At 44.8% G+C, this 16,650-nt stretch overlaps 1 protein-coding gene across 2 annotated transcripts in view; it reads right to left on the reverse strand.

The window, feature by feature from the left end:
* The window catches only part of CHD1 (chromodomain helicase DNA binding protein 1), a 91,343-nt gene extending 75,348 nt beyond the window's left edge, over positions 1-15,995 (reverse strand). For both annotated transcript variants that reach the window (XM_053566638.1, XM_053566637.1), the window contains exons 1-2: positions 15,604-15,995; positions 13,540-13,739 (exon numbers count right to left, since the gene is read on the reverse strand). In XM_053566638.1, coding sequence (XP_053422613.1) covers positions 13,540-13,592 — 53 coding nt within the window. In that variant the 5' untranslated portion in view covers positions 13,593-13,739; positions 15,604-15,995. The remainder of the gene's footprint in view (positions 1-13,539; positions 13,740-15,603) is intronic.
* Between the last annotated feature and the right edge of the window lie 655 nt (positions 15,996-16,650).

Genomic DNA, 16,650 nt, shown 5'->3' on the forward strand with positions numbered 1-16,650 from the left:
GGCTCAGTGAGTAGGGCACCAGCCCCAAATACGGAGGGTGGAGGGTTCGAACCCGTCCCCGGCCAAACTGCAACAAAAAAATAGCCGGGCAGTGTGGTGGGTGCCTGTGGTCTCAGCTATTCGGGAGGCTAAGGCAACAGAATCGCCTAAGCCCAGGAGTTGGAGGTTGCTGTGACCTGTGACACCACGGCACTCTACCGAGGGTGATAAAATGAGACTCTGCCTCAAAAAAAAAAAAAAAAGAAGAATCTTTTGTTTTAGATGTTACGGAATTGAGACTGTTAGTTCACTCTTTTCCATTTTTTTTTTGAGACAGGGTTTCACTCTGTCTCCCTGGGTAGAGTGCTTTGGTGTCATCATAGCTCACAACCTCAAACTCCTGGGCTTGTGCAATCTTCTTGCCTCAGTTTTTCTGTTTAGTAGAGATGGGGATCTCGGTCTCGCTCAGGCTGGTCCCAAACTCCTAAGCTAAAATAATCCACCCTCATGGGCCTCCCAGAGTGCTGGGATGACAGCAGCAAGCCATTGTGCCTGGCCTATTAGTTCACTCTTTTCAGTGGCCCCATGCCTTTGGATAAAAACTCTGGATCCTCTACTAACATTGTGTTCCTTGGCATAATACTTACTCTTTCGCTTTTTGCGTAAGCCTGTCAAAATATCTCACTACCATAAAAGCCACATTACTAGCACATTCTTAACAGACATAAAATTTAAGATTATCGCAGTCTTAAATGATCCATCAAAAAAATAAACCCCATTTGCATTGAATATGGAAGTGAATTATTCGTCCTTATGATCTAACATTTGAACTGGCACAGATTTTACTATCTCTGCATTTTCCTTCTCCAGCTGATACTAAGTACTACATACATTTTCAAAGGCTTGTATATCTCAGTTATAAGCTTAAGAAACTCAAATTCGAGTATCCCATGGTATCTATGACACAGTAGTTGCTTAATCATTTAAATTAATTCAATAACAGTTGTATTTCTTATTTATTTATTTATTTTGAGACAGAGTCTTACTGTGTCACCCTCAGTACAGTGCCGTGGCGTCACAGCTCACAGCAACCTCAAACTCTTGGGCTTAAGCAATTCTCCTGCCTCAGCCTCCCAAGTAACTGGGACTACAGGTGCCCACCACAACCCCCAGCTATTTTTTGTTGTTGTTGCAGTTGTCATTGTTGTTTTAGCTGGCCCAGGCTGGGTTCGAACCCGTCAGCCACAGTGGAAGTGGCTGGCGCTGTACCAAATGAGCTACAGGCGCCACCAATAACTGTTGCATTTCTGAAAATATTAGAAGGAGAGCTGAGAAATAGCTACTGGGAATCATCCTCATTAAAAGGAGACTTTCCCTTATTCCTGAATCTTATGCCTCAGCTGTGGGAGATTCTGCAGACATGAATTCCAGAAGTTAGTACATTTAGGGAGAACCTTGCATGTCTCTAGCTTTGTGCATCTACTTACTTTAATCTTTTCTCTTTTTTTGAGACAGAGTCTCACTATGTCACTCTCAGTAGAGTGCCATAGCATGATAGCTCACAGCAACCTCAACTCTTGGGCTTAAATGATTCTCTTGCCTCAGCCTCCAGAGAAGCTTGAACTATAGGAACCCACCACAACACCTGGCTATTTTGGGGGGTTGCAGTTGTCATTGTTGTTTAGCAGGCCTGGGCTGGGCTCAAACCCACTGGGCTGGGTGTATGTGGCCAGTGCCCTACTCACTGAGCTATGGGTGCTAAGCCTACTTACTTTAATCTTAGAGATAAGTAGCTCTCTATCCACACCAAAGAAACTTCCAAATACAATTTGATAAAGTTGACTTCTAAGCAGTCACCTCATATCACAGTGATAATGTATTTACAATTGTAAGCAGCAATTTTCTCACTCATATATAACAAGTTGATGCTAATACAAGATTGTGTTCTCTCCCTAAAAGTAGTGGTCCTGTCCATTCATATGGGAAATACTCTACCACGAGTATCTCTCAATACATGTAGTATTTATTCTGCTATGCTTCCTTTTTCCTTTCTCCACTTGGAACTAAGCCACAAAAACTTCAGCTTAACACTGAATAATCCTTAGGGTAAAGAGCTGCAAAGCTGGCGGTGCCCCTGGCTCAGTGGGCAGGGTGCCAACCACATACACCTAGGGTGGCGGGTTAGAAGCTGACCCGGGCCTGCTAAGCAACAATGACAACTGCACCAAAAAAATAGCTGGACATTATGGCAGGAGCCTGTAGTCCCAGCTACTTGGGAGGCTGAGGCAGGACAATCTCTTAAGCTCAAGTGTTGGTGGTTGCTATGAGTTGTGACGCCACGTACTCTACCCAGGGTGACAGCTTGAGACTGTGTCTCAAAACAAACAAAAAAAAAGAACTGCAAAGCTAGGGTGCCCAACATATTATCCTCATCAGGGGACTTGCACTTCCTTACCAGGGGCTATGACTGTTGTACAAACCTTTGTCCCTAGCACTCTTGTAAACATACATCATTTATTCTTTTTTTCCAAACTCTTATTTCTCATCATTAAGATTATACAAGTTTTTATAAAAGTTAAACAGCTTTATGAAAACTTTCCAAATAGCTCATTATTTCACCCTCCGTTTTCTCTCACTTCATTTTCATGCCTTTATGGCTCCTTGAATTTGAATATACTCGCTCGATTGCGTATTTAAATTTGTCATTCTGGGCGGCGCCTATGGCTCAGTAAGTAGGGCACCGCCTCCATATACTGAGGGCGCAGGTTCAAACCCGACCCAGCCAAACTGCAACAAAAAATAGCTGGGCATTGTGGTGGGTGCTTGTAGTCCCAGCCACTGGGGAGGCTGAGGCAAGAGAATCGCCTAAGCCCAAGAGGTGGAGGTTGCTGTGAGATGTGATGTCACTGCACCTACAGAGTGGAGGTTGCTGTGAGCTGTGACGCCAAGGCACTCTACTGAGGGCAACAAAGTGAGACTCTGTCTCTAAAAATATAAAAATAATAATAAAACAATTAAAAAAAAAATTGGTTGGCTCGGCACCTGTGGCTCAAGTGGCTAAGGCGCCAGCCACATACACCTGAGCTGGCGGGTTCGAATCCAGCCGGGGCCTGCCAAACAACGACGGCTGCAACAAAAAAACAGCCAGGCCTTGTGGAGGCACCTGTAGTCCCAGCTACTTTCGGTGGCAGGAGAATCACTTCAGCCCAGGAGTTGGAGGTTGCTGTGAGCTGTGATGACACAGCACTCTACCTAGGGTGACAGCTTGAGGCTCTGTCAAAAAAAAAAAAAAAAAAAAAAAAAAAGATGGCTGATGTGGGGCAGCGCCTGTGGCTCAGTGAGTAGGGTGCCGGCCCCATATACAGAGGGTGGCAGGTTCAAACCCGGCTCTGGCCAAACTGCAACAAAAAAATCTCTAAAAAATAAATAAACAAATAAATAATTGGTTACCCATTATTACCCCTAGATTATAATAATCTTTTTTAAAGTTAACTTATACTTTAAAATATGGCAGGATGCTAAATAACTACAGGTGAACAGCTTGACGTATGTGCATACGAATTTAACATAATACAATTGATTCTCTTGGGTATCTTGTTAAAAATGGAAATTCTGATTCAGTAGTTCTGGGACATGGGAACTTTTAAGGTGAAAAGGAATTGCTCTGTACAGTATTGGGTGAAAGACAAATGCTTTATGCATTTGTTAAAATCTACAAAACTATGTATCACAGAAAAAATGTAATACACATACATGTACTTTTTGTAAATCATCCTGTATGGTAGGACTACAAACTAATACAGCCTCTTTGGAAAGAAGTATGAAGAATCCTAAAAGAAATCAAATTAGACCTCTCATTTGATTCCTCAATCCCATAAGTAGGCATCTATTCAGAAGAAAAAAAATCATTTTATTATAAAGACATTTGCACTAGATTGTTTATTACAGCTCAATTTACAATCACCAAGATGTGGAAACAACCTACGAATGGATTAATAAACTGGTATATGTATACTGCGGAATACTATTCAGCCATTAACAAAGATGGAGTCTGGCTTACCGCCTGTAGCTCAAGCAGCTAAGGCGCCAGCCACATACACCAGAGCTGGTGGGTTCTAATCCAGCCTAGGCCAGCCAAACTACAACCAAAAAATAGCCAGGTGTTGTGGTGGGCACCTGTAGTCCCAGCTACTTGGGAGGCTGAGGCAGGAAAATCACTTAAGCCTAGGAGTCAGAGGTTGCTGTGAGCTGTGATATCATGGCACTCTACCCAGGGCAACAGCTTAAGGCTCTGTCTCAAAAAAAAGAAAAAAAAAAAAAGATGAAGACTATATCTTTTGTATTAATCTGGATGGAGTTGAAACACATGCTTCATAGTAAAGTACCACAAAAATGGAAAAGCAAGTATCCAATGTACTCAATACTAATATGAAGCCAGTAGATGATCTAATACATGGCCACACAGAAGAGAAACTCAATTCAATTCAAATTTGGGGGAAGGAAGAATAAGGGAGGTGAGGGAGGGAGAGGAGATGACAGGGAGAGGGAGTGGGAGGAAGAGGGAGGGGGATGGGTGTGCTACCACTTAATGGGCACAATGTAAGGGTATATGGCACACCTCCTGGGTACAAGATACAACCACAAAAGGGACTCTACCTACAAAATGCAAACACTGTAACCTAGTTACCTAACAAATGTAAACATTGTAACCTAGGTATTTATATCCTCACATTAACTTGAAATAAAAAATAGATAGGGTGGTGCCTGTGGCTCAGTGAGTAGGGTGCCGGCCCCATATACTGAGGGTGGTGGGTTCAGACCCAGCCCAGGGCAAACTGCAACAAAAAATAGCCAGGTGTTGTGGCGGGCACCTATAGTCCCAGCTACTGGGAGGCTGAGGCAAGAGAATCACCTAAGCCCAAGAGCTGGAGGTTGCTGTGAGATGTGATGTCACAGCACTCTACGGAGAGTGACGGAGTGAAACTCCGTCTCCAAAAAAAAAATAGATATACAATTAAAAAGAAAAAAAAAGCATTAACCCATATGATGGTGGCACCTCTAGTCCCAGCTACTCAGGAGGCTGAGGCCAAGAGAATCGCCAAAGCCCAGGAGTTGGAGGTTGCTGTGAGCTGTGATGTCATAGCACTCTGCCAAGGGCGATAAAGTGAGACTCCCTGTCTTTAAAAAAAAAAATTTATAACAATCACACTGAAGGGGGCAGCGGAAATAAGAGCTAACTTGACTAACAGTGTTTTGACCAGAAACTCCAAGGCTAACTCAACTTTACAAGTACGCTGTACTCACTGTATGCTAGTGGGTAAGTTAGTTTCTCATGAGAGTACAGCCTAAAAATTATAAAATTGCTTTACATGTATACTAAGGTTTAAATGGACAGATTGTGGATGGTGAGAGCCAGGCTTTTCCCTGATGGATATAAAGGTTACCCACTGTGTTTGGTGAGGGCCCAGACACAGTGACAGGAATAGCAATGGCCTCCAGCCCCACAGCATGGGTTCTAACACTACTTTCCAGTACAAGGAACCAGAGATCCTTGGAGAGTAGCTGATTCTAGGACAAAAGTATGAGTGTGTAAAGGAAACATAGAAGCCAACCTGAAAAAGCTCCTAATAGCCAATTTCAGCAACAAAATAACTTACTGAATTACAACTCAAAGGTATGAAATATATATACATAAATCCATGCCTCTATAAATGACTGAATAAATGAATAACAGAATTCTTAACAGAAATTCCATTTAATGAACTTAGATACCCTCCTCACCGGGAGACAGAGCTTAATTCTGACCGCATCTCCTGAGTACAGGCTAGACACAGTGACTTGGTTTCAAAAAACATGGGATGAAAAGGGAGAACAGTAACTTCACAGTGTGGAGACCTGGAAAAGGTTAACTTGACCAAATGATGCAGGTCAGCATCACAGGGAATGTCAGATGGATGTCATGTTCCCCATATTACGTGACTAGAGCGCTTTACCTCTGTGGTATTCTTTCTAAAAAACAAATTACCTTAGTTTATCCTAAGAAGAACATACAAATTCTGATTTTAGGACATTCTACAGGACAACTGACCAGTATTTCTCAATACTGTTAAGGGCATCAAAAATAAGGAAAGACTTAAAATCTCTCACAGACCATAGGAAACATAAATGTGATGATGTACTCCAGATTAAATCCTGAAGCAGAGAGAAGGCATTAATGGGGAAACCAATAAAATCCAGGTAACATCTGGAGTTTAGTTAATAGTTTTTTGTTTAGTTTTGTTTTGTTTTTGAGACAGAGCCTCAAGCTGTTGCCCTGGGTAGAGTGCTATGGCATCACAGCTCACAGCAACTTCCAACTCCTGGGCTCAAGTGAGTCTCCTGCCTCCGCCTCCCAAGTAGATGGGACTACAGGCACCCACCCCAACGCCCGGCTATTTTTTGGTTGCAGCCATCATTGTTGTTTGGCGGGCCCGGGCTGGATTCGAAACCACCAGCTCAGGTGTATGTGGCTGGCGCCTTAGCCACTTGAGCCACAGGCGCTGAGCCTAGTTAATAGTTTAAAGGAACAATTTTCTTAAATGTCTATAAATCCAGCTTCCCCATTGGGAGAATGGGAATCCTAACACTGTGTACATAACAGGAGGTCTGTGAGTATGAACTTTTGATAACTGAAGTAATCCACAATACTCCAGTGTGCACCATGCTTGGTTCCATCAGAGTGCAAGCTAAACCATCACTGGTTGCCACGGCTCTTGTTTCTATAGAAATGAAATTTAGGGGCGGCGCCTGTGGCTCAGTCGGTAAGGCGCCGGCCCCATATACCGAGGGTGGCGGGTTCAAACCCTGCCCCGGCCGAACTGCAACAAAAAAAAAAAATAGCCGGGCGTTGTGGCAGGCGCCTGTAGTCCCAGCTACCCGGGAGGCTGAGGCAAGAGAATCGCTTGGGCCCAGGAGTTGGAGGTTGCTGTGAGCTGTGTGAGGCCACGGCACTCTACCAAGGGCCATAGAGTGAGACTCTGTCTCTACAAAAAAAAAAAAAATAAATAAAAAAAATAAAAAAAATAAAAAAGAAATGAAATTTAGTTAGCCCCTTGCTGGATGGTCCATGGTGCCTTTGCTCAGGGATACCCAGAAAATAAAAACCACATGTAACAGCATCAGTAACCAAAAACGTAGCAAGATGCTGAATGACTCCTAGGGAACAGCTTTATACACAGGCATATGAATTTATTCCACGCAGGACCCACTTAGGAATCGGGTTACAACTCAGAGGTCTGGGCAGGTAGACAGTTCTGCATCTATAACAAGCTCCCAGTGATGCCAATGCTTGCTGGCCCAAGGATGACAACTAAAGCAATTTTTCTATTTCTGTGGTTTTAGATTTTTCCACAAAAAAAAATTGCTTCAAGTTTTCTTCACACTTTCAACACAAAGAAATACTCTAATTTTTAAAAACAGAACTGTATAAGTGACCACAAGCCATGAAGGTGTTAAGCATCTGCGTGAGCACAGTAAGAACAGGGCACTTCGGCTCAGCACCTGTAGCTCAGCAGCTAGGGCTCCAGCCACATACACCAGAGCTGGCAGGTTTGAATCCAGCCCAGGCCTGTCAAACAATGACAACTACAACCCAAAAGTAGCTGGGCATTGTGGTGGCGCCTGTAGTCCCAGCTGAGGCAAGAGAATCACTTAAGCCCAAGAGTTGGAGGTTGCTCTGACGTGTGACACCACGGCACTCTACCCAGGGCCACTCTTGCCTCCAAAAAAAAAGGGGTGGGGGGGGGCGCTTCACCCTGGTGCAGGCCCACACATTATCTAACACCCACAGACACAAAGTTGGGTCTTTAAAAGTTACGTTGTGTTCAATTATCTTACCCTTACAAATTAGAAGTTGGTCTAAATACTTTACAATAATCTAAATTAATCACAGTCCTAAGAAACTGTGTGAAAATTTTATTATGATAGATTCTATTTGGAAACAGAGTAACCTATTACTAAAGTTCTTGCTAAATGGTATATTGAATTTTCAATGAAAAGTGATTTAATCATAGATTCAGAACACACAGCAGATATTTGGGAAAATAAATAATGGGGAAAGATGAAGGAAGCACATATTGAAGAAATAGGGACTAACAAAAAATGAGCTGAGGGCGGTGCCTGTGACTCAGTGGATAGGGCGCTGGCCCCATATACCGAGGGAGGTGGGTTCAAACTTGGCCACGGTCAAACTGCAACAAAAAAACAGCTGCGTGTTGTTATCGGGAGGCTGAGGCACGAGAATGGCCTAAGCCCAGGAGTTGGCGGTTGCTGCGAGCTGTGACACCATGGCACTCTACTGAGGGCGACAATGAGACTGTCTCTAAAAAAAAAAATGAACTGCAACACCACCACACTCTACCAAGGGCAACATAGTAAGACTCTGTCTCAAAAGAAAAAAAAATTAATTGACTTAAAACTCTGAGGTAACTGCAAAGCAAGTTCAGGAAATAACACTGTTATTGTCTTTAAAAAATAACCCCTTTGTTTAGTGGATGGGGCACAGTGGCTCACACCTATAATCCTAGCACTCTGGGAAGCTGAGGCAGGTGGATTGCCTGAGCTCACTGGTTCAAGACCAACCCTAAGACACAGCGAGACTCCCCCCACAAACAAAATAGTCAGGTATTGTGGTGGTAGCCTGCAGTGCCAGCTACTTGGAGTCTGAGGCAAGAGGCTCTCTTGAGCCCAAGAGTTTGAGGTGACAAACCTCTACCAAGGGTGACAAAGTGAGACCTGTCTAGAAGAAAAAAAAAAAAAAAAATTTAGTCAAAGAAAAATAACTGATTTTGGTAGCAAGAAATCCTGCTGCCAGGTGCAGTGGTTCACCCCTGTAATCTCAGCACTCTGAGGCTGAGGCAGGTGGATGACTTGAGCTCAGGACTTCAAGACCACCCGGAGCAAGAGAGAGAAGCCAATCTCTATTAAAAATAGAAAAACTAGCTGGGCGTTGTGGCGGGCCTCTGCAGTCCCAGCTACTTGAGAGGGTGAGGCATGAGGCTCGCTTGAGCCCAAGAGTTTGAGGTTGCTGTGAGCTGTAAGGGCAACATAGCACTCTACCAGGGCAACAGAGTGAGACTCCGTCTCAACAAAAAGAAAAGAAATCTTTCTTCTATGCCTATTTCTAAATGCAATGACTCGAAACAAACAAAAAAGCCATAATTCCCCAAATAGTGTGCCACAGGACACTCACAGATGCACAGAGAAAAGCGTGGCCTGTGTTCAAATTAGGTTTGACTCAGTGTTCCTTAAATTTAACATGTCATTAGACAGAGAGTCTCAAAGCCTTAATTTCTAATCATTTTAACAACTTTAAATAATTTTTCTAAAGGAAAATTTCATTTAGTAAGTAATTTCTATTTGTGAATTTCTGAAAAAGAGATTTTCATTTAGAACAACATATCCACTGACCCTATTTCCTATTCACTCCCTACCAGCACTGCCTCCCCAAAACATTAGAAGGTGAGACCTGGCCAGGCTCATGCCTGTCATCCTACACTGGCACTCTGGGAGGCTGAGATGGAAGATGGCTTAAGGCCAAGAGCTCAAGACCAGCCGAGAAACATTCTCCACAGAAACATTAAGTGGGTGTGGTGGCCTGTGCCTGTAGTCCTGGCTACTTGTGAGGCTGATGGAGGGGACTGCTGGAGCCCAGGTTGCAGCGAGTTACCATCATGCCACTGCACTCCAGCCTGGTAAAAGAGCCAGACCCTGTCTCCCAAAAAGGAAAAAAAGAAGTTGAATTCTAAGACTGTTGAAGTATAAAACACTAAAATAGCTTCTATAAGGCAAGGAAACATAACCATAACCTAATAGTTTCACTAAGTAAACATAAAATTTACACACATTTATTTAAAACACGTATGTTACTATACTAAATACTAAAGAAAGCACTGTTTAATGCTATAAAAAGCTAGAGGGATACAGAATTCTAAAAATCAGGTCAGCAAAGCTCTACTGCCACCTACGGATTAATTCTAATGGATGAGACCAACATTTTTCCCTACTTTATAGAAATTATTTAAGAGCATAACACAGGAACTAAAGAGATGCAAATAAATTATCAAATGTACAAACTTATATTACTGAAAATCTACAGGCAAGCATCTATCATGCAAAAATGAGCAAAACATAAAAAGTGATCATGTATCTCTAATCTTTACCCATAAATCTATTCCTGGAATAAATTTCCATGCAGAAAACTTTAAAATGTAAAATGTCTAACAAAGATTTGAAGACCTTGGTTGCAAATACAAAACAAATCCACATAGCTGTAAATTGATGCTTTGGATCTTCCAGCATTATCTTTAGAAACCTAAATTCAGTTACATACAGCGCTGTGTCCTCTAACTGCTGTACAGGTGCATCCTGGCCCACATTTCCTAGTAAGTTTCAAGAGTGTCAGTTACAACACAGCCAAAGAGACCTATCTTCCTGTGTATTCTTCTTCCTTTCAGTCAATAGAATGACCTCTCCACACAGAATTTTTTTAAGTTTTTATTTTTTTAGTAGAAAGCCAATTGTATCAACCAAAAATGCCTAATGAATTCTTGTTTAATCTACTTCATTTCATAAACTTTAACAAAGGAAAAATTCTGGAACAAAGATACATTTTAGAATTCCAGCCCAAAAAAAAAAATTTAAATTTTTCTTAAATTACTTGAAAAATATACCAGCTTTTAAAGCTAAGCATATTTTTCATCTCAATCTACATTAATATCCATAGTTATGGGCGGCGCCTGTGGCTCAGTCGTAAGGCACCAGCCCCATATACCGAGGGTGGTGGGTTCAAATCCGGCCCAGCTGAACTGCAACAAAAAAATAGCCGGCGTTCTGGCGGATGCCTGTAGTCCCAGCTACTTGGGAGGCTAAGGCAAGAGAATCGCTTCAGCCCAGGAGTTGGAGGTTGCTGTGAGCCGCGTGACGCCACGGCACTCTACCAAGGGCCATAGAGTGAGACTCTGTCTCTACGAAAAAAAAAAAAAATATCCATAGTTATGGTACCTTTTGTTTTTTTGCAAGAAAACCCCTCTAGCTCTAAGGCTCAGTCTTTCAAGTAGGCACAATTCCCCATTCTTTTTTTTTTGGCCAGGGCTGGGTTTGAACCCACCACCTCCGGCATATGGGACCGGCACCCTATTCCTTGAGCCACAGGCGCCGCCCCAATTCCCCATTCTTTATACTGCCTTATGATAAAAGCTTTTGGAGAAATGGTGGGAACTGAGTGTTAACAATGACAGCAGAGCAAGAAAGAGAACAGTAACAGCAGTAAGGAAGAAAATGAAGGCAAAATAGAAGAACTCTCTGCACCTGATAAACTCCCAGGCAGTTGCAAAAACTAGATAACTCAGTAACACACTTCTCAGAAGCACACAAAACCTGACTGGCAGAAATAAAGACTCAGAATAATTTTAAAAATATGCTTTGCAATTATTTAAAATGAAAATGCATTGTAAAAGAATACTTTAAATCTGATTTCACAGAGTTTAATCTTTTTCAACTACCAAATCGGACTTATTATTCCTCCTTGTTTCAGATATGGCAAATTCATATTGGAACAGGTAAATGGTCAAAAGATACCAGCAGGTGCTATCTCTGCATATCCAACTAGAGGAAGTACTCTCAAGAGTCTTCACATTTTGTGGGTAGTTTGGTTCCTATGTTTCCTCTGGACATTTCTAACTATTAACCACTTCACTGCACACTAATTAGTAAGAAAATGCAGACAATATACCCACAGAGGTTTGAATCAAGGCTAAAATTCAGAAGTCTTCTAATTTAACTTCCACCTATAGTGATTCCAAACACTGTCATATGAAACATTTCTACATATACTTTGTAATTAAGTGGTAAGATGAAACTTCAAAATCACTTCCATCCCCTCTTCATTTTACAGTTGAGAAAATCATATGAAAATTAGTTAGTGCAGGGTGGCACTTGTGGTTCAGAGAGTAGGGTGCTGGCCCCATATACTGAGGGTGGCAGGTTCGAACATAGCCCTGGCCGAACTGCAACAAAAAATAGCTGGGCGTTGTAGTGGGCACCTGTAGTCCCAGCTACTGAAGAGGCTGAGGCAAGAGAATCACCTAAGCCCAAGAGCTGGAGGTTGCTGTGAGCTGTGACGCCACAGCACTCTACCGAGGGTGACAGAGTAAAACTCTGTCTCTACAAAAAAGAAAGAAAACTAGTTAGTGCAGAGACAGGGTCAACTCAAGTTTTGTAACCCCTAGACCAACACTTTTTCAACTAAGCAATGCTGCTTTCCCAGACTGCTCCTAATTTTATTTTCTATGATGCTCTTGCTTATCCAAACTGCATGTGAAAGATGATGATAAACTGAAGTCTATCTAGCATAGCCAGAAAAGCCAAAGTCTCAGATCAAATACAAACACACTACTTAATTTTCTATTCATTTTTTCTTAAATCCTCCTTTCTAACTGCCAAAACTTTCCTGCTTATTGTGCATCCTTTCTCTCCATCACCATAATTATTCAGTTACACAGTATCCTATGTTAAACAAAACATTCTAATTACAACAAGCAAACGGAGTGTTCATTGTATCAGAAACTATTTAAAGCCCTTTATGTGTAGCATCTCACTTAATCCTGTTTTAAATAGTGTAATCCTCACTTCACAGAGACAAAAATCCACCTCAGAGGTTAAGTGCTTTACCCTAATTCATACAACCAATAAGAGATAGAACTGGGATCAGTAACCAGACAGTCTTACTCCAGTATCTACATTCCTAATTCCAACATGACAAATGGCTGTATTATAAATGTGCAGATAACTGAAAATTTGGGGGTTACATAAGAATTTATAGACTTCTTATATCTGAAGACGTTTCTTAACACATAAAAATGGCTCAGTATCTTTTTTGCAAAGACATGACTGAAGAACTCTTAATTCTTTTATAGATAATTAAAACTCCAATCTCAAAAAATATGGAAAAAGGCTGCAGCAATACTTCAACAAACTTCTAGATGAGCCTCCTAATACTTCCTGTGCTGTATAACATCACAGACACAAGCCACATGTGATTACCTAGTGTGACATAATAAATGAATTGTGAATAATTTAAGCTGAAATAGCCACATGTGGCTAGTAACTACCATGCTGGACAGCACAGGTGTTTCAGAAGAGTGTCAGAATAAAAGTGAAGAAAGTTTTATTGCCTTCATTTAGCGATGTCACTAATGATCAAATCAATTTAAAGTCTTTCTCACTTGCTCTAGCTCCAATTATTAACTCAAACATAAACCTTTAAATAAATTTAAATAAACCAAACCTTCTATATTTAAGATGATCTCTGTGTATATGAATAGAAAAAATTATTAAAATCTGTATTAGATAGAACAAAGCTCCCAAATTAGTAACTCTCAACTATTTGGATAGCTAAAATGAATCTGAAAACTCTGCCACCTGTAGGAAAAACTTAAAAAAAAAAAAAAAAGTCAAACAACTTTTCAATGTTCTTCACAGCAAACACTTAATGGTAAAGTGATTAATAAAGTGCTCACTTACCTTGATTCACCACTATTGTTTCTAACACTTTCTTCATCACTGTGTCCATTCATTGTAAATACCAGGAAGTTTTAAAATAAAATATAAATCTTCCCAGTTTAAAAGATGACTATAAATACTAACTCCTCCTCGAATATAAAAAAATTCACAGATGAATTCTCTTCAACATTCACAAATTTCCTGGGACCTCTCTGATTCACCTAAAGAAAATATATTAACAAAGTTAAAATTTCCTGTAGAAAAAAAGTAAATAAATCCTGTTTAGAACTTACATATATCTACGATTACAGAAGAGGTGGTCAGGAGGAGTGGGCCTTGTATTTAGAATATCTAGCATTCTATTAAGAACATTTCTGATTACTTCCTAGAATTTAGTAGGCTATTGTTAATATATTTCTGACAGAAGAAATTAAAATGTTTGTGGAGTGGCCCGATCAAGAGTGAAAACCCATCTCTATTAAAAATAGAAAAAAATCTAGCCGGGTGTTGTGGCTGGTGCCTATATTCCCAGCTACTGGGAAGGCTGAGACAGGAGGGTCAATTGAGCCCAGGAGTTTGAGGCTGCTGTGAGCTGTGACCTACCCACTCTACTGAGGAAGATGGAGACTCTGTCTTAAAAATAAATAAATAAAATAAAATAAAATAAAAAACGTGGCGTGATAAGCCTTTTATAGACTAACTGCAACCATGCAGCCATGTTTATATACTACATTACTTAAACAAAACAGTCCTATGTAACATATGCATAATATCCCCCCCAAAATAGAAAATGGGGTCTTAATAGGTAACTTGATCCATTAAATCAAGTGTTGGGGTGTTGTCTTTAAGCAAGCCCTAATTCCTAGCATCAAGAACTTCATATACTCAAGTGAGAGAAAGTTTTGAAAATGCTCACATGGGAGTAACAGGCGACTAAAAGGTATCACACTACCTTAACGAAAACGCATAGGTCAAAACAAACGTGTTCTCTCACAGGTATAAGCTGAAAACTATCTGATACAATTTAAATAATATTTATCCAGTTTGCACTTGCAAAGATTCCGTAAAAATAAAAAGGTAATAAATAGAATATACCTGGTTTAATACTTCTGGCTTATGTAAGTGGTTTGGGGCAAAAATAACAAACCAAGATACAACATTTCCCCCTTTCCAGATTTCAGCACAGCCCCGAGTCACCTACAAGCCATCCCCGAATAAACAAAGGAGAGAGATCTCTGGCAGGGGAGGGAGAGGAAGAAGCGGGGGACGGAGACGTCAGATCCTTCCCCGGCCAGAAAGTGCCGGGCGGCCGCGGGCAGCGCCGTCCTCCACCCGGCCGAGTGCGCTCCCCCGGCCCCGCGCCCGCCCGCCCGGCACAGCGCTCCGGGGGACGCGCGGAGAGAACAGGTTATCTAAAAAGTAACCGCTTGGCTCAACAGTTATTGCGGAGCGCTCGCCTGAGTCTGGGAGGCTTCGCTGCTCCACGGCAGGGTCCCCAAACATCCGAGCGCCCCGGACGCCGCCTTTTTCCGGAAAGCCCTCGTTAAGAAACTTCACTTTTTTCGTTTTCCTTCTCACCTCCCTTTCGCACCCCAAAATGGCTTTCTCCGTGATTTCAACTACCTCCCCGCACCTCCCTCGCCCGGAGTCCCCGGACCCTGGCCCGGTCCCGGGCTCCGAAGCCCCGCGCAGCGGCCCTTGGCTAGCCCGGCCCCGGCCTCCCCAGGGCCGGCCCGCGGAGTCCCGGGACGGCCCTCGGAGGGTCCCGAGGATCTGAGGCCGCACCCCGCGCACCCGTTCCCGCAGCCCGGGACCCCCGCCCCCATCCCGACCGCAGCCTCTTCCCGCCTCCAACTTCCCACAGACCCGCCCGCGCCCTCCCGGCCGCCGCCCCCTCCCCCTCCCCGCGCCCCACGTGCTGAGCCGGGTCGCGGCGGCACCGGCGCCGGCAGAGCGCGCGGCAGGGAGGCCCGGGCGGCCCGGCCTGGCCCCCGCTCCACGCCCCCCGCGCCAACCCAAAGCCGCCCGGCGCTCCCCGGCCCGCACCCAGCCCCGCTCCCCGGCCCCCCGCATACCCCTCCTCACCGGAGGACGCGTGGGCTCAGCGGCGAAGGGGCCGACAGGGTCGCGGCCTGCCCCGCGCCCGGGCCCGCGGTCGCTGCCGCCGGGTCCTCGGCTCCGGGCGTCCGTGCGGGGAGGGCGGGGGCGGCCCAACCGCGGCTCCGACGCGCGGTCCCCGCGGCGCCGACCAGTCAGTTCATCCTCAGGGCGCCGCGCCGGAGGCGGCGGGGGTTGAAGTAAGCAGCGTCGTCTCCGCCGGCGCGCGCTCCCGCTCTCGCTCCCGCCGCTTATCGGCTCCCGGCCTCCGCCATGACGCCAAGAGAGCGAGCGAGCGCTACCGTCCCCGCCGTAGCCGCTGCCGAGGTCGCCGTCGCCTCCGCCTCCCGCGCGACGTCAGCACCTCGCTCACTCTCCTGCCCCACCGCGCGCTGCGAGCGGCCGGCGGGCACGCGCACGCGGAAGCCTGCCTGCGGCATGGGGCGGGGCCACGTCGGAGGGGGCGGGCCCACGTCGGGGCGGGGGGCGGGGCAAGCGGCAATTGGTGCCGGGCGGGGCGGAAGGCGCTTGCGCGGCGGCTGCGCGGAGGCCGGCGAACTCTGGCTGGAGCCGGGCCCACGGGTCCCCGGTCTGTGCCAACCCGGCGCGGCCGGCGGTCGAGTTCCGGGAAGTGAGTGTAGCGGACTCGCCCCGTGTGGGTGTGGGCGCTGCTGCGCTCCGGACGGCTGCGCAGTAGGCTCACGGCGGAGGTGGAACGAGCCGCGGCGACCGGGCCGGGCTGGGCACACGCGGGGTCTTGCGGAGCGGACCGCAAGGCTTCCGGCACCCCTAGGGCTCCCCGGGGGCGCGGGTTTGGGGGCCGGGCGGGGCTGCGGCATCTCACCGGGCAGCCTGGGAACCCACCTGCTGGGCAACCGGGCGGCTGCGGTGCTCGGCCGGCTCCGGGGACCTCCGAGCACTTCTGCCTTCTCGGTCCCTCCTGTCCCTGGATGGTGTCCGCTTTAGTCTGTTTTTGAAACCATGGTTTTTGTAATCAAAACTTTTTACGCTTCATTTGTTGTTTTTCCAGGCTGC

The sequence above is a fragment of the Nycticebus coucang genome, chromosome 17, assembly GCF_027406575.1.
Source record: "Nycticebus coucang isolate mNycCou1 chromosome 17, mNycCou1.pri, whole genome shotgun sequence".
Taxonomy (NCBI): Eukaryota; Metazoa; Chordata; class Mammalia; order Primates; family Lorisidae; genus Nycticebus; species Nycticebus coucang.